Source organism: Anarrhichthys ocellatus, unplaced genomic scaffold, assembly GCF_004355925.1.
Source record: "Anarrhichthys ocellatus isolate YVR2014 unplaced genomic scaffold, GSC_Weel_1.0 scaffold26, whole genome shotgun sequence".
NCBI classification, from domain to species: Eukaryota; Metazoa; Chordata; class Actinopteri; order Perciformes; family Anarhichadidae; genus Anarrhichthys; species Anarrhichthys ocellatus.
The window spans coordinates 2,072,118-2,097,791 of NW_022280056.1; the positions used below are offsets into that span (position 1 = coordinate 2,072,118).

A 25,674-nucleotide genomic window follows, 5' to 3' on the forward strand; every position below is an offset into this window, starting at 1 on the left:
AGCAATGAAAAGAGGGGGGAAACAAATGTTTGTGAAACAATTGCATTCATTTATTATGTTGGGAGAGCTGTTGTCTCAACACCTTTTAATGACTGGAGTTTACCGTTGAGACATATTCATTTAACGTGTCTCTGTATTTGTGGAAGTAAATCAGGCGGTGCAGTCACACGATCACTGTTTTGTTTCAATTGATTGAGCTTTACTCATCATGTAAAGATCATCTAAATAAGAAAGACAGATGTTTGTGCAGCTACAAGGCTGAGAGGGTGTGTGTGTGTGTGTGTGTGTGTGTGTGTTAGGGAGGTGGGTCGTCTATATAGTTCAATCAATGTCCGATACTGCATTTTATAAATTTGGAGTGCAGAGGTTACTCCCCTCTACTGGAGCACAGGGTGAATGCAGATCAAAGTTTGTTTTGTAAAAACAAATCCAAAATAAAAACGTCTACATCCTTGAAATTTCTTGAATTGAAATATCGCTGAGTTCACGTATTTGTGCAGTATTTTGAGAAGTTGTTCTATTCTTGTCTTCGACACCTTGCTCTTATCGCGGAACCAATGTTCTCCGCTGTCCGAGTTCCCTTCCGGTCTGTTTTTGATGTAGCACAGGTATGGCTAAGGCATGGCTAAGGCAGCTCCTGCACTGCTTACAGTCCACGTTATGAAAGATAGTATTGGATTAACGGTGTAAATGTCGTGATAACAGGTAAATATAACATTGAGCGTATTAAATTCCTCTTTAGCTAGTAAGTAAACGTAACGTCACTGTTTAGTAATGCGTCGGTTTCCTGTATTTGATGTTCGTGCGCGTATTAGCCTAAATCAACTTAAATGTGACACTTTTGATACTTTGCAAAGATAATTTGTATTTCCAGCTGTTTGCCAAAAAAAGTAGTCATGTCTCTGATTGTCTTATTAACATGCATGTTATCTAATATTACGTTATTGGAGCTGGTTGTTGTCACACAGTGGAGACTTCTGGGATGCTTTACCAGGAGTCAATAATTCGTTACAAATATTATAGGCTACATAATTAAATGATGTACACTTTGTCATTATTTCATTTTAGTATTTGCTTCAGAATTAAACTAAACATTTAGACAAATCCTCTTGTTTAGTTCTCATATATAACTTGTATTTGAGTGTTATAAATATATATTTTAATTAAAGATATCATTCAACTATGCAGCAACAAATGTGACCTCAATTCATCGCTATGTTATTTTGTTATTGTTGATGTTTTTATGACCAAATAGTGGATACAGGTTAGAAATTACACTAGATGTTTAAGGTTTTTAAGAAAAATGACAGAATTTGAGGTGAACTTTCAGTGAAGGTTTACTCTGCCCATCTTCCTGAATGACGTCCATAATGTTATCTGACAGTAGCACCGTAATTTCCCCAAATATCCAAAATAATTCATTTTTTTGTGTTTATTTGCTAAATGTGTATTAATTGGAGGGCCCTGCAGGGTCATAACTGTCCTGAACCTGGGGACTACCTTCAGGCATGTGGCAGATTAAATGCCACCATTCACTTTACTTGTGTTCAGTGACAAGTCCGCCTCAAGGTTCTCAAGGCCCAGTTTCTATACTCAAATGAACCAGCTGCTCAGTGTTGGCTGCCTCGTGGTTTGGCTTCACAGAGCATCTGAACACGGATGGAGTCACATGGAGGCCGAGTCTGGCGGACACAGACACCATGTGACCGAGTGTCTGAGCATGTGTGTTTTGGCTCGGGACGTCCTCACCTGCGTTTTGTGGTTGCCAATTTGGAAATTGGGTGTATACATGTGTTTTAGTGCAGCAAAGAGGCTGTGTGTGTGTGTGTGTGTGTGTGTGTGTGTGTGTGTGTGTGTGTGTACGTGTGTACGATGGTGGGCAGTTTTAGCTAATCGTGGACCCATGACCATCGTTGAAGTATTCCACAAGCAGTGCACATGTGAATGTAGCAGTGCATCCTCATTAGTGCTGCCCTAACTCACCTTCACTGTCTGTCCCTCAGCATACCCACAGACCTTCTCGTCAATGGCCATGCTGTGGTCAAAGGTCTCTGCTGCTCTGCCTCATAATGAGGAACAGCTTCCACTGCAGTTCAGCGACAAAGTGGAGTCAAGTGTGGTGGAAATGCTGAAGCGGTCTCGTCGGCAGCTTTACAGCGACACCTCCAGCGCCAGCCGGACGCTTACCGCTCAGATCATTCTGGATTTCTCGTGGGAGAAACTGAACACGGGAACATGGCGCCATGTGGACAAAGAGTGGAGACGCGTGTATTCCTACGGCTGCCTGTTCAAAGTGGCCGCTCTGTGCCGGGACAATCCGTCGGCAGATGATGTCGTGCAGGCCGTGAGGACTTGTGACATGGGTTTACTCATGGGGGCGGCCATCTTGGATAACATACTTCAGGTTATTGTTCGGATTCTGCAAGAAGAAGTCAGGAAATCCACTAAACCAGAAGAGGAACGTGAACACGCTGAAGTCAAGGTAGGTCCCAGGTGGTTTCATTTTAAACACACATCATTCATGTGAGCGTGTCACTTTAGTTTATCATAAGTCATAAGTTAACTCAGTGATGCCGTCAGAAGAAGTGGGAATAGTCACGTGATGCTTTGGTAAGATATTAGTTGAATGCAACTTTTTTCAACATTGTTTTCCTAAAATTCTTCAGCCTTAAAACAAATTGCCAAAGCACATTTATTATCACAAGAATAAAAGCAAGGAAATCATCATGATGATGAAATAAGATGTGTACTGCTGGTTTCATTTAGGTGACCAATAAGAGCACTTTGTTCATCTAAGATATGCATTAAAAACTACGTAGAGAAGCAGTTTCGTGTGTTTTATGTGTTTTCTGTGGTGCAGCCACAGCCGAGATTCTTGGAGGACTTTTCAGACTCGGCTTCTCTAAAGTTTTAGAGAACTTTTTCCTTTGTCGCCCTTTATTTTGTCGCACTCCATCAGACGTCACTGACAATAAAGGGCAACAAACACTCAAATGTCAGATCACTTTGTTTAGATGCCGTCACGATGGAGAGTTTAGAGGAAGGTTGGCTGGATGTTTGTTTCTCTTTGCCTTTAAAAGAAAAGCATACATTTAACCAGCTTGATTATAATTGTCTATTTGGTCTCTAGAGTCGAGCTGAACAACTATTTTAATTATCTTTTCTTCTGCCAATTAATTCTCAGTAAATCAAATAATTGGTAAACTAAGTAAATGTCAAAAGGTAAGAAATCCCCATGTGCCCATATGAGATATCTCCAAATAGCTTCTTTTGCCCCGGCAACAGTCCAAAATGTAATTATATAGAATATACTATCACATTAAGAATCACAAATTGTCTTTAGCTTGACAAAGTGACGTAAACGGTACATTTTTCTCTTATAGAGAAATATGATGACAATATTTTTTCTTCATATTTTCCCCTTAAAGCTCTTCATCTGAGAGTTGAATTAAAGACTTGACAACCCCTGTTGTTGTTGTTGCATCATTCAGAGAGTGAAGATGGAGTGCCCACGTGTTCCCGTGATCAAAGAGGAGTCAGCAGTTCCCAGGATAAAGTGTCCTTCACTGGAGAGCTTCAGCACCAACTACCTGCTCCCCCTCAAACCAGTGGTTCTAGAGGGGATCATTGAGCACTGGCCCGCCCTCAACCAACACCCCTGGAGGTTTGTTTTTTTACGTTGAGAAAAGAAACTGGCGGTGTTAATAACTACGCGACTAGTCCTCCATCATGGTGAAACACTACAACCAAACCGTATGTTCATTCTAATCCCACTGATTTACAAGTGTGATGCCAGCTGAGTGTTCCCATCTAGCTGTGAGGACAGAAAACCTGCAGCGCTCTGGTACCGAAGCACCACTGTCGCATACCATATGACTCACATCTGTTGTTTTTTAAACCTGGCACTATAATGTGTGGTGTAAGTTTCACTCATGGAAACATCCCTGATTGCTGACTCTGTCTGCCACCAGAGTCTGATATAACGTTTAGGATTATCCCTCACTGTCCTCCCTCTCGCTGCCGACTCCCGACAGCTGACTATTCGCTCTGATGGTGGAGGACGACGCCCACAAGTGCACACGTGGCAGATTTTGTTTCAGCAGGGCTGGAATCCTCAATGACCAGATTTGTGACTTTAATCGTTGTTTTACAGTAACGATTGACTCATTGAGTTTTCTCCCTCCGACACAGCATAGCGTACCTGAGGTCTGTGGCCGGCTGTCGGACGGTTCCTGTTGAGGTGGGGTCCAGGTACACGGACGAGGAATGGTCACAGACACTGCTCACGGTCGATGAGTTCATTGATCGATACATTTTGAATAAAGTAAGCGCATCCTCATCGAGTGTTGCTGTTGACAAAGAACGATCTCGACGTGGTTTCTAACACACTGTTTTGATTTTTCCCAGGAGGGAGTGAAAGGTTTGGGTTATCTCGCTCAACACCAGCTCTTTGATCAGGTACGGTATCGTCTTCTCTGACGACATCATTACCGAAATACTACTCTAATCATTTTGTCAGTTTACTCGTTGATTTATTCGGGTTATATTTTTTGGCCCCATGAAGAATTGAACTCTCCTTATTCCCAGCTGTCATCTTGCCGCCGCGTTGTTTTGAACAGTATTGACTGTTGGTCCTAATTTTACCGCACAAGTCAATACATTGTCTGGATTGAACTTTACTAAAAGGGCACCTTGTCGAGCTAAAAGTTATGTATTTTGGGCTGTTTATTAGAACAGAATGATTTTTCACACAATAGCCTCATCCTTCAGGAGTAATCAGCTAATCACATGTTAATTACATGGATTAAGAAGACAAATTCAATGTTTCCCTTTAGATAATCAACACATCTTGAGACACGATGGGAATGTCATTCGTTTTGCAGGTATTTGGTCTTAAATAGTTGTATAAACTATTACCAAAGTCTCTCTAAGTATAAATGTATATATGGATTTTATAAAGGATTTTATATTGTTTTGTTTTGATTTTAAAGATGTGTATATATGTTCTACGTGTGTGTAACATGAACAGGCTTTAAGTTAAATTTCATTGCGCAACCCTTTGTTGTAAAATCACAAATAACGGAAACCTAAAAAAACTAGAGGAATGTTTCACCAAACTTGTTAAAATGTACAATTCATGACAATCCTTCCAATAGAAGTTTGAGATGTTTCAGTCTGGACCACAGTGGAAATACCATTTTTTAATTTTGTATTGCATGTTACCTGCTGGAAAACTGTTAGAAACGACGAGGTATGATTCAGCGAGCGAGTCTGAAACGCCCTCCTGGTGTGATCTTGTTTGTTTGACGTTGCCTCAGATACCAGAGCTGAAGGAAGACATCCGTCCTCCTGACTACTGCTGTCTTGGTGAAGGAGACGAAGACGACATCACTGTTAACGCGTGGTTTGGGCCCGGAGGTACGGTGTCTCCTCTTCACCAAGACCCTCAGCAGAACTTCCTGGCTCAGGTGATGATATGAAGGCTATTGTACGAATGCAGTTAGTGTCAAAGATGTGTCTCGCTGTTTGTTTACCACGTGGGATTTCCCCTTGTTTTTGTCCACCAGGTGGTGGGAAGCAAATACATTCGCCTATATTCCCCAGAGGACACAGACAAGCTGTACCCTCATCAATCACAGCTCCTTCACAATACCAGTCAGGTGGGGTTGACAGTCCATAGAGATGGTGCACGTTGAGCCTAATATATGCAGCATTTCCAATTTCTGACTCCTTCCATGCAGGTGGAGGTGGAGAATCCGGACGGGGAGCGCTTCCCGGAGTTCGCCCGGGCTCCGTATCTGGAATGCATGTTACAGCCCGGAGACGTGCTGTTCATCCCCGTCCAACACTGGCATTATGTCCGATCCTTAGAGCTCAGCTTCTCCGTCAGCTTCTGGTGGTCGTGACTGCAGATCCATGAGTAAAAAATAAAGTTATTTTTGTACAGAACAATTTGAGTTGAGCTTGTTTTCTGAGTCTGTGGAGGGAAATCAATTATGAGTTTTTAACTAATGCGAGGCTAATTCTCCTGAATCTAAGGACAACCGCTGATCACACGAACCTTTGATCCGTGAGCAATGAACACTCACTGCTGAGTGATTAGTTTAATTGTGCTGCTCGTGATTACAGCAACATCTATTGTGTGGAAAGCTAACAGCGGGGAGAGAGAAAAGCAATGAGCAGTTAAAACTGTTTGTGCTCATCTCATCCTGCATGTAATTACGGAGAGTTCTTAGTCATCTCACTTGATAGGATGCGTTTCTCTTTTCAAATTGGTATATTTAATTGTGTTGTGAACCTTATTCATACAACTATCCTCAGATGTGTGATTTCCATAATTCATGGTAATGAGGCAAGTCTTCAAATGTAATAACCCAGTGAGCTACAGGTATAAAAATGTGGTAAACACGTCTCTCTGGTTAAACTGACAGTCAGAGACAATCAAGCAGTTCACAGACGAGAATGAATGAATTAATCCCCTGGGCACAGACGTACTTTGAAGTAAAAGGTGCCTCCCTGATGAAGTACCTTGACAGTACAACTCTTGTCGAGCTTCAAAAACACGACCCCCGACTACGAAGACAGCAGCACTTCGTTTTACATGTCAGACCTCTAACAAGCCCCGGTCGTGTTTCCCACAGGTCCGTTTCAATCAAACCTTCTAACTAGAACCAGGAAGTATGCGGGGCTGTGACCAAATGAAGTAGATCAGCGCTGATGTACACATTTGATCTGCTTTTCAGCCAAATTCAGTCGACTGAAGTGGTGTGCTGGGAAATCAAGGCTGTGGAATAAATCTGAGGAGTTGTGTAGGATTGGTGTGGGGGGGGTGTAAACACAGTGGCTCAAGAAAATGGAATGAATTATAATATATTTTACTCTAATTTAGAAAAATGACAAAGTGCAAATAGATAAAAAGCGTCACGTTTCTGTTTATGAAACATTGTGGAATAAAGAACAGCTGATGCATCAGCCGGTGTTCAGGTAATAGACTCATCCCAACCTAGTTACGTTCCTTACGAGGTTATCTAAACTAACACCATGAACCCCGGCGGAGTTTAATTCTGTGAGTAAACGCTGTACACTTCACTTAGCCCATCAGCTCTTTGTTGTTGTGAAGTAGGCAGCACAATTGACTTAAGATCACACAAAACTGCTTACTCTCATTATAATGTAATCAATACGCAATTACAAGTGAAGTAGTGTGGGACCTCCGGGCCTATAACCCTTTCTCCTCCAGCCAGACGCTCTCCTCCTGCTCCTCTTTTGATTAATGGCCTCGTGGATTTTCCAATAAATCTGGCAAATCAGGATTAAAGCCAGTAGATTTATCTTGTTTTGTGTTACAATAAACTGGCCGTACACACTGGCTACGTTATGGTGAGTAAAAAACACCAATCCACTGAGATCTGAAACACAGGCTGGTGTAAGAAACAAACAGTGCCTTGTGTTTTCCATTTAATCTGTTCCAAACTCAGTTCAGTCAGGAAGCATCACATTAAAGTGTGAGCCCTCCATTTGTCTGATGTACAGGTCAAAAGCAACTTCATAAGCGTGACCTGAGTAATATTCCTCTCCATTCATATGTATTGATTGCTTGAACCTCTTATGTCCGTGGTTTCAGAGGCCTTGGCTGTGTTTGGCATCTACACCATCTTAACTGTTTATTACAAAATGCTTCACAACACAGTGAAGAGTTTTGCTCAGCATGTTCAATTAAATCACTGGAAAAGCATAAAACTGTATTCATCAAAGATTCACAACATTGGGAGGAAAACATCGACAAAATGCAAAATTCACAAAACAAAAAGTTAAGAACAATGACTGTCAGGCATTAATTAGTAAATATTTCTCTGAAACATGACAACAATATTGTGTTATTTTCTCTCTTCTATTTTTATTAAACTGTCAATCAGTCTGTCAAACTATGAACAGCTTTCAAAATATCAGTTTTAGACACAAACTGTTATGACACTGCCTTTAATAAGAAACCTGAGCTGGAAGCAATACACATAAGTACGGGATAAGGCAAGTGGTTATTCAAAAATCCTACAGTACGACAAACATGTAAAAGATCATGTTAATGATTAATGATGATACTGTGTAGTGTCGGGTTATTATTACAGACTGTACAAGGTACAATCTGAGCTGAACCATGTTACGCTTAAGGCAACTTAAAATGTTTCAGTAAGTTTCAATACTTCAAACTATTTCGAGTGTGAATGTTATCCAAATGTATACTACCTACAATGTGTTAATAGAAAGCTCCTCCCACAAAACTTATCAACGCTGATACAGAGATGTCCTCCTTCTAATATTCCTGCAAATCTCCGGAGAAGCTCTGCGTCCGCTCCACCGTGAAGAAGCAGAGCGTTCCGGTGAAGCCCAGGATGACCATCATCAGCAGCTGCCACTTGAGCAGCAGGTAACCGCTGTAGAAGAACGCCACTGCTGCGAAAACAGACTGACAGAGGAGAGCTTTGTAAGTCCAGCCCACAAGATCCATAAGATGATTGTATTGTTAAATGATTGGCTGTATCAAAATTAGGTTAAAAAATATAATATATCATTTGTCTCTTTTGGTATCGGATTTACAGACCTGTGCATGCTGTAACAGACAAAAAAAAATGCAATTTAATTCCAGTTGAATATAAAATGTCCAGGGTTTATTTCTTGTTACTGGCCAATTTTTGCAGCGAAGACAACGAGGGGGATTAAGAGATGTGTGAGGGTCTCGTTTTTTTCCTTTTTATGGGGCTTCAGGTGAATTTATTTCATACTTGACAAGACGACATCTTAACCCAGCTTTGCACAGCTCTGCTAACAAGGCCGGAGAACTGTCAACTCGGGATTACCTGGATGAATTTGAAGATGGCAAAAGCAGGCGTGCTGTGTTCAGCATAAACACAGCCCAGTATGCTGTAGAGTTGTGTGTTGAAACAACTGTCCCCAAGTCCAAGCAGGAAGCTGCACAGCAGGGCAATGGATACACTAAAAGAGAAAATATAACTCTCATTACAAACAAAGCACAGTTGTAACTGGCCTTCCCCGTGTTCACTCTTCTTCATTGTTAAATGGTGAGAGAAATCCCCTACCTAGGAGCTAGAAACGGTTGAATTTGGGTGGTGGTATTAAAGACGACGGGGGCATCATCTGGGATGTTGAGGAAGATCAAATAGACAGCAACAAAATGGACGACCATTCCCAGAAACACCACAGAGGTCCGTCTGAAGCGATTGTTCTTGCACAACAATCCAAACAAGCCTCCACCTGACGAGAAAGAAGGTATTTATGAATGCAGAGACTCTCAATCCCCTCAACGAGCTCTGGTAGAGGAATGTTAACTTACCCACAATTTCTCCGATGCCTACCACAATCCCAGAGATCCCGATCAAGCCTTTAGCTGAATCTCCAAACTCCGTGGTGGCTCCGATACACGTCCCATACACTCCGCTGTAGAAAGATAGCTCCAGGCCTGCAGAAACAAGAGGGGCACGCTGCAGCTGCCAGCCGTCACCGGAGGGTTTAGATACATATTACATTAATGCATTCTCCATGCGACTTACCGCTGTATGCCATGCAGGGACCCAGGAGCAGTATAGTTTTAGTCTTCAGAAGCTGCAGGATGGTTTCTGAACGGGAGGAAACACAATACAATGATATGAATTGCTAATAAATATGTTGTATAATGATAACAAGTGGATTGAGCTCAGATAGAAACGCAGACGTTAAAAAACACCCAGGGGAGAATTTCAACCAGGAGGGGTTAAGGGAATTCAGATTTTAAAAGAAGAAATCCCACTCGGTCTGTTTCTACATGCCTGGATGCCCTCTTGACATGAATCAGTGTGCATCTTCGATAAACCCGAGACGTTTTAGGCAGGTGTACACGCCAGACAAAGAGCAATCTGATCAACCAAACAGCTTCAGGCTGCACTGAAGGCACGTGCAAGAGCAGCTAAAACAGATATAATCTGAAAGAGGCCGTTTCTCTGTACTCTCTCTTGTACTGCTAGAAGATTTTTATCCACATGAAAGACATTTTCACCCGAAGAAAAACAAAACTGACGGCTAGTTTCAGACTGAGAGCAGTGAAGTGCAGGGCACTAGAGGTTATGTCAAATAAAAGAAAACATAACTTTGTTGCCCTTTTCTGTAATACTTTGTGAAAAAAATCTCAGATGAACTGTGTCTCAAATCCACACGACGTAGTAATAGTATACAGTAAGTACATACTAATCATCATAGTATATTAACTTAGCAGGTAGTATACAAGGAAATCAATTTACTTTCCATTTTATACTAAAAGTGGACGATACACTACAAACACAAACTACTTCACAAATAGACATGCAAATGCTTTTTTTCTATCCTTTTAGTTTTCTGAGATCTTTTTCTTTTTCTTAGACGTAAGAAGCTCCTCAATGATCTTTGTGTCTATCAACAGCACGATACATATAAACATGGTAAGAACGAGTCTTGTCAGTACATATAGTTCATTGTGTATCCATCCTGACATACTTATCTGTAAATAATACAACTTACTGAATTCTGACTTGGCATCCTGCATGGCGGTGTTTGCTCTGTGCTTATACCTAAACAACACAAACGAAATCAATATAAACTTTGATGAAGTTGAAATAAAGAAATACAAGTTAACTGCACACACAAACGATCACATAACTTCATTCAAGTGATTTAAAAATCCAAGACACTTGATTCCTGAAAATCTCAACACGCTGCAAAAAAAAGAGTGTGTTTGACAGTCAATGACGGCTCCTTAAAGGACTCCTGGTAAAGCTGTTCATCACTCAAACTCAGCAGGGTCGCATAGCTGCATCTGAGAGAGAGATAACGGCTTCCAAACACACAAGCTGCTGCCACAAGACCGACCCAAATGTTTTCTCCAGAACTAGAACACTTCTGTACCATCGACTAATGTCAGTCTAATTATTTCTACTAATCGTTACACCGTTACAGGCCGCGCCTGAACATTCTGGGGCTTTAACCGCCGTCACTCTCGAAGAGAAAGTCTCCGTCCCAGCCGACACAAATCTGCCTGATTGCACCCTACTTGTATGAAGTGTGGTGATTAGGCTCGACTATGTCCAAATGTAAATGTAAATGATCCGCAGAAAAAAGGGGCATTTTTGTGAAGGACAGGAGTGATTTATAACTACAGAACTGCAGTGGTGAGTCATGTTGACAAATCTTGCAAAATCCAAGGTGGGTTATTTAAGAATATGTCTTTGTCAGGTGGTGTTGTTATAGTTCAACAGAGTCAACTGGATGAAAATAACTTTTTTTGCGTTGCATGAAACAGTCTGCTCTTTCCCTTTTTATTCATCACTTGAGGTTCGTACCCTCCTTGTCCTTTTCCAACAGTGGTTCAGACAAGTTTAATATATTCTGAGTGATTTTGACTACAGTGAAAAAGGAGTAATTATGTCGAGGATGTTCGCTTACATCACGCGAGTCGAGAGCAGCGACTGCCCTTCCTCTTCAGAGAGCAACTCCTCTTCATGATGGCTCTTCCTCAACACGAGGAAGCTGAGTGTGCCGAGTATGGAGGCGACCAGCAGGGACAGAAAGATGTTTTTCCTGCTGCTGTCTGAGGGATGAAGATTAAAATAAAGCGCTTAATTAAAAGACACACGATATATTAACAACATTAAGCTAGGAGCATATTCAGAATAACCAATCAGTCCTTTAATCCTCTTGGTATTTTGCTTTCATCATCATGCAAGACTTTGCTGTTATATTCACGACAGTACTTACTGGAGTGTAACCCTACCTGATATCTCTGTCCTTCCATTCCAGTCTAAATAAATGTAAAGATTGCCAAATAGCATGCTGTAAAAAAGTAAAGCAGGTGAATCGAGTGAGTTGACAGACACAGAAAAAAAGCTTCCATTGTTCTCTGCCTCACTTGACTTATTTTTATACTCTTTGAGTATTTTGACAAAAGACTTGTCAGCGTCAATAAAACAAAAACAATGGCCGTGCAGTGAAAAAGAACACAAGATGGACTGGACTTTTTTTTGGGGGGTTGAAGCGCTGCCTTTCTAAACCCAATCATCTGCATTTCCGCCTTTGAAGAGGCTTCTTTCTTCTTCTCTCTAAGCTTGTTTATCTGCCTTTCATGGTGAACAGGGCAGTCCTATGAAGCGCTGGGATCTATTTCTGTCTTTAATTACATTTTACCTAAACTAAAAATGTTGATGAGTAATTAGTCTGTCCCCAAAGCCTCAGCGAGGTTGAACAGGGCTTCTTCATAAAAGACAACAGTAAATGCATTTTGTACGTGTGTGTCGGCAGCCTGTGAAGAAGTGAATCATACGTTTACTGTGGCAGGGATCATCACTGCAGAGGCAGATTAGCGTTGCTCTGTTGTCAGCTTTGGAGCTGATGACAGCCAATGTAATTATTATACTAATTCAATTTGCATATTTTAACAAATACAAATTAGTTGTCAGAGCCAGTGTGCAAGAGCAGTGGGGCGAATGCAAGAGATGAAAAGGCCAAAACTCTCACCTGCAGACCTCTGTTTAAAGAGGTTTGGCTGTTTTCACATTGTGCAGAGAAAACAATGACTCACTGACAGATATGGCAATTTGTAATAGGATTTATTAAACATATTCTAAAATGAAGCATACCGTAATATCCTGTCAGGCTAAAAATACAGGCCTGACAGTAGTCTGCCTGCTATGTCTTTGATCAACTGAAATAGTTGCATCAAACAAGAAGAGGAAGAAAACATGACAAACATTGTGCTGAATTGTGTGTTATGCACTGAATGTGATGATAGGAGGAAATGATATAATGCAGGCTACATTATTTGCAACCCTGAGTTGCTTTGGGAAGCAAATTAGCAGGATGTTCAGATTCTCAAAAAAAAAAAAACAAATGACTAAAGGCCTCATTTTCAGAGACTGGCAGCAGCATGATACAAGTATTAAAGTGTTTAAAATTAGAATATTAAAAAGGTAAAGACTGGAGTGTAACTGTGTCAGTAGCTGCGTACCTGCACTGCAGTAGAGCCCAGAACATGCCTGTGTTCCTGTTGATGGTGGAAGCCTCTGAGTTTTCCACCAGGAAGTGTCCTTGAGCTGTCCAGAGCACTGTGGGGGGAAGCGAGGTCATTTGGGGGAGAAAAATGTAACCAGTCAGTTAATTGCCCACATGAAGTGAAATATTATCTGTCTGTGTTGGTGTGTAATGCATCTAACCACACAGTCACCCCGGGACATGGGGAAAATTCATCACTAGTGCAATGATTTGAGGCTGCATTTATAAACAGGCACAGATCATTTTTCCTCATTTTTCCAGTAAATGCTCAGCAGAGCTGCTTTCTCAGTATGTTCACGAACATCTGCGTGCAAGCTCAAAGTGCTGCACACTATGTATTTGCAGAAACTACTCCGAAACCCCATTTAAGGGCTAATTTGGGATGTACTGTTTATACAACACATCCCAGTCATGATAATCCCTGTTTGAATGATTAAACACTATTTTGAACACTGTGCTTCAATAGGCTGCAAAATAAAACAGGAACCAAGCTGGAGTATTTATTTGTGCTTTTTATGTGATTCAGTATGTGGGCTAGAACTGAAATGATTAGTTGATGAACCAATATTTGATAATTGACTAATTGTTTATTCTGTTGTCATTCTTCAGGCAAAAATGCCAAATCATTTCCCAATTTCAACTTCTCAAATGTGAGGATTTGATGCCTTTCTTTGTCGTATCTGGTAGTTTTCGTGAATTTGAATGAGCATTTTTCACTATTTTATGGCATTTAATAGACTAAACAATTAATGGGGAAAATAACCAACTAATATTACTATAAATAGAATAACGTCATTAATCTCTCTTGACATTGTAACCCAGGTTTCAGGTCTGCATCGTAAGGAATACGGGGAGAATAACAAAGCTCCTGAACCAAAAGAGAGTTGCCTTAAATTACTGTAATTTGCTCCAATTCATTCCTTTAATGTTTACTAATCACCGCCTCCACTATAATCTGCATGATGATGCAAACATTTCAGAGAGTTACAGTCGTAGCTTGATTATTATTTGAGACCATAATTCAAAAACAAATCTGTTGGAGGAACTTACTGGCTGCTCCTACGCCGATGAGTACAGAGGTCAGGTAGAAGGACCATGTTGAAGGGATGATGAACACGGCGATGTACCCACTAGAGAGAAAGCCCGGGGAACAGCAATCAGCAACTTCTTTGTCAACCTCCTGTATGTAACTACCATGCCGACGTTTACCTGTAAAGTAGGCCACTCAGAAACATGGTAATCTTCGGTCCAATTACTGCAACGACTGCTGGTGCAAGCAAGTTGGCGAACGAAAAGACCCCATAGATGATTCCGAGGCTGTGATTGGGGGGGTGGAAAGAGGATCAGCAATCAAGTTTTACTTTCATCAAATGAACGTCCTGAGTTGAGGACGTGAACCTGCGTGACCTACCTGTGGTACCCACTCCCACTGAAGGTATCATTCCGCAGGCTTTTCACCACAGTTTGCTGGAAATGAGATGAGAGCGCGGGGTTAGACTGGACGAGATGGGGTCATGTGTCCTTAATTCATTCATCCGGTTTGATCAATTCACTGACCATTGAAGAAAATTAGAAACACGAGGTGCGCCAGACGCAGGCTTGTTTCCTCCTGCGCATTAGGCTCGCTTTTTTTGTTTTAGCTTCAAAGTTTTAATAACAAAATTTGTGTACAAAACCAAAAGCATTCGTTGAATGGTTTATTGGGCATATACATAAAGATACTACCTATTCGGGATACATTATACAAAGGGACCTACACTGAAGAAGATTATTTGCCGAAATATAGTTCTAATTCTAACAGTTACACATGTGAGTAAAAGCACAATGGGCACATCTCAACAGTGTTGTGGGATATTAAATATGTTCCAACTCAGCTCAGTGTCTTCTTCAGGCTTTCTGAAAATAAGCTTTTAGAGGCAACAACAAACAAATGTGACTTATAAGAAACTCAGGTTTGGATGTGTAAAAACTCAGTAATAAAGTGGAACTTACTTCAATGTTCCCACAGGTGGTGAAGGCGGTGAAAATGAACAAAAATCCAACACCCAAAATCACTACGTTGAAAGTCCTTCTGTCTGCCATGGTGTTGTATTACTCGTCGTAAAACATTTTAAACTTACTGCTAATGTTGTGCTGTTGACTCATTTGAACTACACGTCTAGCAGAGACTCATCAACAACTCGGTTAAATCCATTTGAACAAAGTCGCGCGACTAAAGTTGACGTTACTAACTGTTTAGTAACAGTGTGATGCAGCGCAGAGTATAGGACAGGAAGCAACAATGCAGCACTGTTATAGGCCACTTCCCTCCTATCATAAGTAGCCTGTTTATGATAGACGCATGACAACTTGTGACTTTAATTTAAGGCAATTTTGGGTTTTTTTGCAGTCTTCCTTGTCCTTCTACGTCCGTGTTTTCCTCACACTCTCTCTCTCTCTCCCCCCCTCCCCTCCTGCTTCTTCTTCTTCTTGTGTAATTTGCGGTCATTTCCACTTATTTCGCTTTGCTGCCTTCCAGAGGTATCCAGGAGGAATATTCATGAAAAGAAAAACAGTCCTTTGACAGTGAAGATGTTATTGTCAGTCCACTTTTACTCATGTAGCCTATTTCTTATTGTGACACCGTTAGTTACTAGTTACTTAGCAGATTCAGATTGATAATACAAAATATGATGAACAAATAATGATGTATTACACATGCATCTAAGACTTTATTGATCCCTTGGTAAAATTCCCAAACTTTTCTGCAGTATATAGTTAGTTCGTTTATTTTTATTTCTGTGTCATGATACATATTTAGCCCATCCCACAGGGGATTACGAGACCATTTTACAAAATGTACATCTTTCAGTAATTCATGTCAGAGCAAAAATACATTTAAAAGTACTACTATATTCTGTGTACTTTTACCAATGATTCCTCCCACGGCTCTTCCTGCTGGATCAGCAAGAACCATGACACCTTTTCTGAAATCCATGTGTTCATCGAAATAGAAAGAAAGTCCATCTTAAGTGAGCCATTGACAAATGAAGTGCTATGTGTAGAAGAAAAAATCCTAAGTGAATTATTTCAGTCTTCTTTTTTTGCAGTAACATCATAATTATTGTATGAGAGCATTTGTTGACGTTTTTCTTCAGATGGTGACAGAAAAAACAGTTGTCATCTGCATAAAAAAGAATACTTAATTTCTCTTACATCTTTCCACAATGTGAAGCTTTAATTTTCAAAGCAAAATTATCAATTATCAATTATCAATTGTAAATAATGTGGGGAACATAGCACCACCTTGTTTCCCCCCTGATGAAGATGAGAACTAGTTGGTGTAATACTAATGTATTTAATCTTACACACGCTATGGGATCATTGTAGAGAGCCTTATAGCGCTAGAATCCTTCCAATACCCCATATTTAATGAGTCTATAGGCTAAAAGATCTATATTGGTCATTTCTAAAAGTCAATGAAACATTCATATGTTGATTTATCTTTGTTTGTTGTAACTGTTGACAATAAAAGACTGACATGACCTGGATTTAGGAAACCAGTGTTGCTCCTCCACAAGAAGGCCTTCCCTCTCAAGATGCAACATGAGCCTCTCATTAAGTAGAATACAGTTAGTAGACTGTGCTCATTAGGCGGACCCCTCTGCATCTAACAGCATCCTTGTGTCCACACCGTGGGTTTTGGTATTGAGCTTATAATTAGGCCACATAGTTTGCATTCTACCAGATTCAAAACATTGAATTATTCACACAAAATACAAAATAATGGGCAATTTTAAATATTGTTTTTTCCAGTTTTGCTCGAGTCATTTGAACTAGTTAGCTAGATCCTTATTCAGTGTCTTAATTACACAATATCCCCCTTTAGTATTTGTCTCTCTATTACAATTTTCGTTAAACATACTTCTTTATGATACCTTTTTATCAAAAGTATCACTGTTTGGGAAAAAAGACCTTTAAAGTGTTTCTCCCATCTATAAATGACCTGAGAAAACCCAAACACAGGATTACCATCGAGCCCCAGCACCTCAATTGGTATTTTCCAAAGTTGCCTCAGAACCAATTTGTTTTTGGGAGGGCCAAAATCTCCAGGGATTTGATGTTTGAATTGTCTTCAAGTTTGCACCTGACCTCTTTAAAAACACCTTTTATAGAATCTGTATCTTCTGTCAAAGCTGGCTGAAGACTTCTAAGAATGTCTTCTTTTCTACATGATTGAACAATTCAGAAACACATTTTCATCTTTACTGTAATAATTCTTTCGATTTCTCATTCCAATATAGTTTGTTGTTAAAAATAAAACGTCCTTTTTGAATAACGGTTGTCTTCTATTTCTTCTTTAATCAAACAGCTACTATAATGTAGATAGTCTCGTTCTTGTAAGTCATTCTTCAATTTTAATGAAGTTGGTTGTTGTAAGCCAGAAGATAAGACGTTAGCTGGTAAAGTCCTGCTGACTTTCTTTTTTGCTAAAATAATTGAGTTATTGTAGTGAGGGGCTACAAAATAATCACCCTTTTATTTGTTTTTTAGCTTTAGTTTCTTTTTTTTACTAGAAATGTTATGATGTGGAACTCTGCATCTTACTCAAATTAGATCCATTCAGGTTGCAAACTTAATGACTTGATTTGAAGCTAATTGCAGAAAGTCTTCCATGTCTGCGATGACCCTGATGAGCTCTGGGACGAGCCACGGCCTCACCTGTGCTGTTTGGAGTCAACGAGACACAGGTGAGCTCAATCTGCCCTGATTCAGTGCACTAATAACAAGGAGGAGAAACCACTGCTCTTGCTCTGCCACCAACCAGACCTGTGCTCCTTTACGCTTGTTAAATCCACCACTTGGCAAAGTTTAAGGGGAAGTTCATGTCAAACGTTGGTGGAATGTTCTGGCTTTCTGTACCTAATTCTGGTGTCATTGCAGCCCTCGCCAATAAGACACCAATACTTCAAAGAAGTCACAGGTCTGAATAGTCAACCAGCTTTACAACTCACAGATATTTATCATTCAGGGGGCATATCCTTCCATATGACTTGAATTATTTTAGAAATTCAATCACTGAGTCTCCATGCTTGTTTACAAAATCATCCAAAGAGGCTCTGGAGGGAACCTGGTGCACTTTTTATTAAATACTCGTGAAAAACGTCTATCCTGCTATTAAAATCTCCACAAAAATGAATTGCCTCACCTCGTGAACATAAAAATAAGCCTCCTTTCTCCATACTGTCTAGGGTAAATATAGTAAAAAAAACAAATAAGCCTCACCTTATCAGCTAAGTAATATAAATATTAAAGGTGAAGTCAATGATTCTGTCCCCCGAACAATATATATTATAATTACCGCCTTGAAATAGGCTAATTAAATATACATTATTTTGAAATGGGTCATTCTGTTTAGGGACGACTTTTACTTTTGGTACCTTAAGTATATTTAATGCATTTTCACTCTTTTGAGTATTTCTACAGTGTTACTGCTAGAAGATCTGACTACTTCTTCCACCACTGGTTACTGTGTTCATTGCACAGTGTGTAATGTTCAGAAACATTATTTCTAAAGCACTCCTACACAAAATTATTCACAATTAATAAAACCAAAGTCAATGATGTCAATTTCAGTGTGTTTTTATTATATCAATTTCAGTCTCGGTTGTGTCAAAGCTTGTCATAGTTGGAGATCTTTCATAGATTCCAATAGTTGGCGATAATGCATAATTTGAAACCCCAAACGTCATACAATATGAAGGAAGAAGAAAAACAGTATCCAATAGCCATTGAGTGGAGTGCCACCTCTCGTTGTCTGCGTTTGCTGCCACAAAAACAAAGACGCTTAGCAAAGCAAGAGGGCTCACTCTCTGTCACTTCCGTGTTGGTAAAAACATCCCGCAGGCCTTTGTGGCTACATAACGCAGCGACATTCTTTGTTGTACAATAAGTTTAATTGATTAAATAACACTAGCTCAAGACAGTATTTGACATCGAACCGCTTTTGTCTAAATACAACTTTATTTGTAGTTATTTTCGAAGGCGCATGCGCACTTTCATTATACATTCCTGCCAACCGGCTAACCCAAACTACAAAACGTTTAAACGTTGCAACCGTTAATATAGCTATACTTGTTATGGCATTTAAAAAATGTATTGCTCTTTCTTCGATTTGACAAGCTGTCACACAAATGTTACACGTAAATGTTCGCTTTAACTCAACTTTTGTTGTCGTCGACTTTTGCTCTCTGAATATCAGATATCCTCCTGCTCTCTGTACTCTTTGGCTCAACGTACAACAGATTGTACACAATCATCATGGCGACCCAGGCTGGTGGGTATTGAGAAAATACAGCAGTATTTCCTTCATATCTTTACATTGAGTCGAAACATTGTTTATGGATTAACATATGTTAGTAATTGGCATGATAATATACGTCGCTGTTAATGCAGTGTAGTGTAAATGTACGTCTCTCCATAACGTTATTCTTTAAATGTTCTCCAGTGCTGTAGCTAGCTAACGTTAACGATTGCTAACAGCAGTCAAATGTAGCTAGATTTGAGGAGGACTAAAGTTAACGTTAGAAGATTTAACCTGTGTTAGCTTTGGCTCACTTTTGCTTTCAAGAAGCTAACTAAACATGGTTGGGTCAAGAATGGTAACGACGAAGTACCAACAAACAGTTTGTTACGTTAACGTCACCAGTGTAGTGACCAGTAAGGCCAGCCGTGTTACAAGATCTGGGTTTCCGTTAATAACCATTAACGTTACGTGTGTTCGGTCACGGACAAAGTCTCTGGAGGTTTTATTTGTCCTGTCACAGAACACTCAAGTTAGAATCGCTGCCTAGATAGGGAAGAAAAACAGCGATGGAAATAGCTAGAAAAACTACGAGAGAGAGAGAGAGAGAAGAAAAAGCGAAACTAGATTTCGATACCACCTTAAAACTGTTTACTTTCGGTTACATTTACACACTATAGCTCCTTATTATGTGGAAGAATTAGGACATGGTTATGAAACATATACATAGATTATTTTACTTTAAAAGAGAACCATGAGAACTGTAAATAAACTACTTATTAATAACAAACCACTGTTTTTTAAATTAAAGGCTCTAAAGTTAAGAGGCTTGGTAGATTTTTAAATGGTACACATCACGTGTAAAGTCAAATAAATGTGATATATTGAAAATAAATTTAGAGGAGGACAGTATGACTTGAAGGGAATGTGATTGAAAACAAAAGGAGAGCTGGTTTTCCACCAAGATTTACTTTTGTTGGTGAGCCATCCAGGTTCAGACACATTACTCCTGGTCCATTAAGTATTTGTTCGTTAGCTACACTCATTAAATACATGGCCTTTAATGTGTCATCATTCATTTTAATTCAGTCTCAAAAACTAAAATGAAACTTGACTTCATTAAGATTCAGTGTTTTGTAGACTGCATGTACTACACACTGTTTAAATGTAGAAAGACACACAAGCATGTTGAGTACCTCAGATGTGTATTTCTGAATATTTGCGCTGAATAGATCCCAAATCAATGTGTTCCTACTCTTCCAGGAAGTGAAGAAGTCATAATGGAAACCGAGGCGAAGCCAGGAGAAGCTGAACAACTAGGCGAGGAAGCTGAAAAAGGCGAGGAAGCTGAAAAAGGTGACACAGAAACTCCGTCTCACACAGATGCAGTAGACGCCACAACTCAGGACTCTAGTATTAGCAACGGGGACGACGGGGACGACGAGCAGGAGAAGGTGGACTTGAAGATCATCTGGAACAAGAACAAATACGATCTGAAGATTCCTGTCGATAACACCGGAGCCCAACTCAAAGAGAGGATCCACTCACTCACTGGTAGGAACACGCAGTCGCTCCCCTTCAGGTAGACGTTACAGTGACTGTTTACAGTGATTCTAATGCTCTCTTGTGTCTTCCCAGGTCTTCCACCTGCAATGCAGAAAGTGATGTACAAAGGATTGCTTCCAGAGGACAAAACGCTACGTGAAATAAAGATTACAAACGGTGCGAAAATCATGGTGGTAGGATCTACAATAAATGATGTATTAGCTGTGAATACACCCAAAGAGGTCGTCCAGCAGGAAGTGAAAGCTGAAGAAAACAAGAAGGAGCCTTTATGCAGGCAAAAGGTAAGAGCAATGGCCGCTCTGCAGGATAGAGTCCAATATTGATGGAGTTCTGTGTTATTCACCCGGCACTGTTATTTCAGCAACACAGAAAGGTTTTGGACAAAGGTAAACCTGATGACATCATGGCATCTGTTAAAGGAACAAAGGTGAGAGAAGACGAAGGGAGGAGGGCGCTCCCTGCTTCTGTTTGTCGTGTGTTGTATGATTTCACTACTGGACACAAAGACTAACTGTGTTTCTCTAACAGGAACGATTACCAACAGTGCCTTTATCTGGAATGTTCAACAAGTCCGGAGGAAAAGTTCGACTCACATTCAAACTGGAGCAGGATCAGTTGTGGATCGGAACAAAGGGTGAGATCACAGATAGCCTCGTTCCTGCTAAATTCACTTCATACACGAAGATACTAACGACTCAAACTCCTTTGATTGTGTGTGTTCCTCTCTACAGAGAGAACGGAGAAAGTCCCGATGGGTTCCATTAAAAACGTAGCGACTGAACCCATCGAAGGCCATGAGGACTACTACATGATGGTGAGAGGGCTCGCTGCTGCCGACATGTTGTGGGCGGGGCTTACGTGCCTGTATTTTATTGTTCTTTATTAACATTTAAATGCATAACAAAGACACAAAAAAGACAGTTTGCCTTTCTAAAACAGTTAAAGACAACATTTGTTCTACGTAGCGATAGTGAGGATCTGGAAAACCGGGAAGGCAAGACAGGAAGTCGAGCTGAGAATTCCCGCCTGTCTTGATTGTCTCCACATTGTTTTGAAGAAATAGACCCTTTCCGGTGAGACCAGTTTATGAATTGACTCTGCGGTGCACCGCTTCCTCTGTTTAAAGTCAATCCAGCTCACTCTCTATTTGTTTGACATTGTATTTTTCACCATGAGCACCAGTCGGAGGACGCGTGCTTCACACTTTGTGTGGATGAGCTCGTCACCGCTCAGTCTGACAGCCGTAGTGTTAGAGCAAGGAGGACGATCTGTTGGCGGCTTAATGGACATAAAAGCTCAAAAACACTCGCCAGCAACGCTCAGCGTCCGCCTGGCCAGTCTGCTCCCACAAATGGGCTTTTCTTCTTTGTTACATAAGTGTTTGTCTGACATATGAAGCTCAGGAGAGACGACGAGCTTCTCCTCCATTTTCTGAAATGACGCTTTTCTGAAAAGTTCAGAGATTTTCAACTAGAAGCACTTCACAAAGAAAAGGCAGAGACGCTGCTGAATACTCTCTAATAGACGCTATATGGACACAGGCCCTAAAGATGTCAGTGTTTTAAATTAACGGATGTATTGTTCTACACAATGCACAGCAAGAAATAACCCTGATAGATGCAGTAGTGTACTATATATCATTTATATATCATAAAGGCAGAGTTTTAACTTCCTGGCTCCGCGCCCGCTCACCGGGCGTCTGTTTTTATGAAACGCTGTGATGCCAAATGCTCCGCGACGGACGCGAATGTAGAGTCACTGTAGCGTGTGAGTGTCGGAGTGATGGAGGTCACCGCAGCGGAGCGGGAAATGTCAGCGCTTTCTCTAGATTAACCTTTCTGTCTGAAGGCACTTGTGTTCTTTCTTTGTCAGAAAACAAAATGGAAATCCCAGAACTAGTGACTTAATTGAATCGAGTCGTCTGCTGCAGATCCAGATGTCAACAAACAGAGCGTCCTCGCGGCGCCGATACACAGAATATCTGCATTCTAGGAGAACGTGGTGAAGCTCGGTGGATGATTCTGTCAGCTGAACAGCTGATGCGTTTTTAGACCTCGATGTTTTGATTTATGGGAAGTAAACAAGAAAAGTGATGTGATACATTTAAAAGCAGAACAAACTGACAGCAACATGCAGTGAATTTCATGGCAGTCGGCCACAAGTGGATTTAAGCAATAATGCCGATTATGAACGTCTAAACCGCTGTACGAGGGGAATTCTGAGGTCGTTTCCAGATTTCGTTGCTTCCTGTTTGTCGAGGTTTACTGTGTATCAGACCGTGTGTGAGCCAATGAAATGCGTGGGAGTTTATTCCCGTACAGTTGAGCTGTCTTCCATGATATGGATCACAGTACGAACACTGGAATCATCTTCAGAGTGCAGCGTTTTTGGCACAAGAATGAAATCTGATGCCAGCTGCTCGCTCAGAGCGTGTTCCTGCATCACTGAGGAGCTGATGATGTATGAAGAGGAGACGAGGGGTTTAAAATGCCATCATTTAAATGAGTGATCCTCCCCGTTTAACTCCTGCGCTTAAAAAGGAGGAGGTACGGAGTAATCCATTCATTTCTTATTGATTTCCTTTGGTGTGATTCAGTGGGCTGTAATGTACTGAGAGGCAGTATGTTAAACACAGCATTCAGGTCTTTGAATGTTGATTTATTAGAAGCATTATGCTTCAATTATATTATTTAGATATTTAAATCTTATTTAATATGTACGGATGCCGTTTTGATTTGCATCTTAACGCGTTTGTTTGTATTAAGTTTAGTTTGTGGAATATGTGAACATTTGTAAATTAATTTAACATGCTTACCATTTTTTTCACCTCTGTAGGCTTTTCAGTTGGGTCCAACAGAAGCGTCTCAATATTGGGTCTACTGGGTGCCCACGCAGTTTGTCGATGCAATCAAAGACACAGTCCTTGGAAAATGGCAGTATTTCTAATGTGCCTCTTTTTGTGAACTGGGCTCGAGAGGAGGAGCCAATGAGAAATGAAACTGGAGTCAACAGTACGGCTGAAGGAACTTCTTGGAATACATTCAAAGGAACCGGACGGATGCCTGTGGACTAATCATATTGTTTTTAGGTTAAAAGTGCACTATGCGGCAGCGTAACAATTCTCAGCCCTGATGATTATTCAAAGTTTTCAGCAAATCCAAGGGAAAATGATGAAACAATTGTACAGAAATTGCTAACACTTTTCTTCAGTTATTCTTAAAGAAATAAAACTTATTTAATGAAATACATTTGTGTTTTATTCACTTTGTTAGGAACCAAAATGTTGCACATTTGACAACGCAGGCCTTCCCAGTTGGTTTGAAAAATGACTCAAACTGTCATCTACAGTGGGTACGGAAAGTATTCAGACCCCTTTAAATTTTTAACTCTGCTTCATTGCAGCCATTTGCTAAAATCAAAAAAGTTCATTTTATTTCTCATTAATGTACACTCGGCACCCCATCTTGACAGAAAAAAACAAATGTAGAAATTTTTGCAAATTTATTAAAAAAGAAAAACTGAAATATCACATGGTCATAAGTATTCAGACCCTTTGCTCAGTATTGAGTAGAAGCACCCTTTTGAGCTAGTACAGCCATGAGTCTTCTTGGGAATGATGCAACAACCTTTTCACACCTGGATTTGGGGATCCTCTGCCATTCTTCCTTGCAGATCCTCTCCAGTTCCGTCAGGTTGGATGGTGAACGTTGGTGGACAGCCATTTTCAGGTCTCTCCAGAGATGCTCAATTGGGTTTAGGTCAGGGCTCTGGCTGGGCCAGTCAAGAATGGTCACAGAGTTGTTCCGAAGCCACTCCTTTGTTATTTTAGCTGTGTGCTTAGGGTCATTGTCTTGTTGGAAGGTGAACCTTCGGCCCAGTCTGAGGTCCAGAGCACTCTGGAAGAGGTTTTCTTCCAGGATATCTCTGTACTTGGCCACATTCATCTTTCCTTCAATTGCAACCAGTCGTCCTGTCCCTGCAGCTGAAAAACACCCCCATAGCATGATGCTGCCACCACCATGTTTCACTGTTGGGATTGTATTGGGCAGGTGATGAGCAGTGCCTGGTTTTCTCCACACATACCGCTTAGAATTAACGCCAAAAAGTTCAATCTTGGTCTCATCAGACCAGAGCATCTTATTTCTCATAGTCTGTGCGGGCTATGCGGGCTTTCATATGTCTTGCACTGAGGAGAGGCTTCCGTCGGGCCACTCTGCCATAAAGCCCCGACTGGTGGAGGGCTGCAGTGATAGTTGACTTTGTGGAACTTTCTCCCATCTCCCTACTGCATCTCTGGAGCTCAGCCACAGTGATCTTTGGGTTCTTCTTTACCTCTCTCACCAAGGCTCTTCTTCCACGATTGCTCAGTTTGGCTGGACGGCCAGGTCTAGGAAGAGTTCTGGTCGTCCCAAACTTCTTCCATTTAAGGATTATGGAGGCCACTGTGCTCTTAGGAACCTTGAGTGCTGCAGAAATTCTTTTGTAACCTTGGCCAGATCGGTGCCTTGCCACAATTCTGTCTCTGAGCTCCTTGGGCAGTTCCTTCGACCTCATGATTCTCATTTGCTCTGACATGCACTGTGAGCTGTAAGGTCTTATATAGACAGGTGTGTGCCTTTCCTAATCAAGTCCAATCAGTTTAATTAAACACAGCTGGACTCCAATGAAGGAGTAGAACCATCTCAAGGAGGATCAGAAGAAATGGACAGCATGTGAGTTAAATATGAGTGTCACAGCAAAGGGTCTGAATACTTATG

At 40.8% G+C, this 25,674-nt stretch overlaps 3 protein-coding genes across 3 annotated transcripts; 2 read left to right on the forward strand and 1 right to left on the reverse strand.

The window, feature by feature from the left end:
* Positions 1-609: 609 nt before the first annotated feature.
* kdm8 (lysine (K)-specific demethylase 8) lies at positions 610-5,949 on the forward strand. The gene is made up of 8 exons (XM_031862252.1): positions 610-705; positions 2,004-2,482; positions 3,492-3,664; positions 4,192-4,324; positions 4,408-4,458; positions 5,319-5,468; positions 5,568-5,660; positions 5,742-5,949. The coding sequence occupies exons 2-8, from the start codon at positions 2,027-2,029 to the stop codon at positions 5,904-5,906; spliced, it is 1,221 nt and encodes a 406-aa protein (XP_031718112.1). The 5' UTR covers positions 610-705; positions 2,004-2,026; the 3' UTR covers positions 5,907-5,949.
* LOC116391547 (UNC93-like protein MFSD11) lies at positions 5,187-15,513 on the reverse strand. Its single transcript, XM_031862251.1, has 13 exons — positions 15,061-15,513; positions 14,480-14,535; positions 14,278-14,385; positions 14,119-14,198; positions 13,025-13,121; positions 11,795-11,853; positions 11,467-11,611; positions 10,546-10,595; positions 9,567-9,632; positions 9,350-9,475; positions 9,096-9,270; positions 8,856-8,991; positions 5,187-8,464 (listed from the first exon to the last, which is right to left on the reverse strand). The coding sequence occupies exons 1-13, from the start codon at positions 15,148-15,150 to the stop codon at positions 8,312-8,314; spliced, it is 1,341 nt and encodes a 446-aa protein (XP_031718111.1). The 5' UTR covers positions 15,151-15,513; the 3' UTR covers positions 5,187-8,311.
* Positions 15,514-19,311: 3,798 nt separating this feature from the next.
* On the forward strand, positions 19,312-24,158 carry ubfd1 (ubiquitin family domain containing 1). The gene is made up of 7 exons (XM_031861872.1): positions 19,312-19,384; positions 20,615-20,905; positions 20,990-21,198; positions 21,279-21,344; positions 21,446-21,551; positions 21,649-21,731; positions 23,753-24,158. Exons 1-7 carry the CDS (start codon positions 19,369-19,371, stop codon positions 23,861-23,863), a joined length of 882 nt encoding a protein of 293 aa, XP_031717732.1. The 5' UTR covers positions 19,312-19,368; the 3' UTR covers positions 23,864-24,158.
* Positions 24,159-25,674: the final 1,516 nt, after the last annotated feature.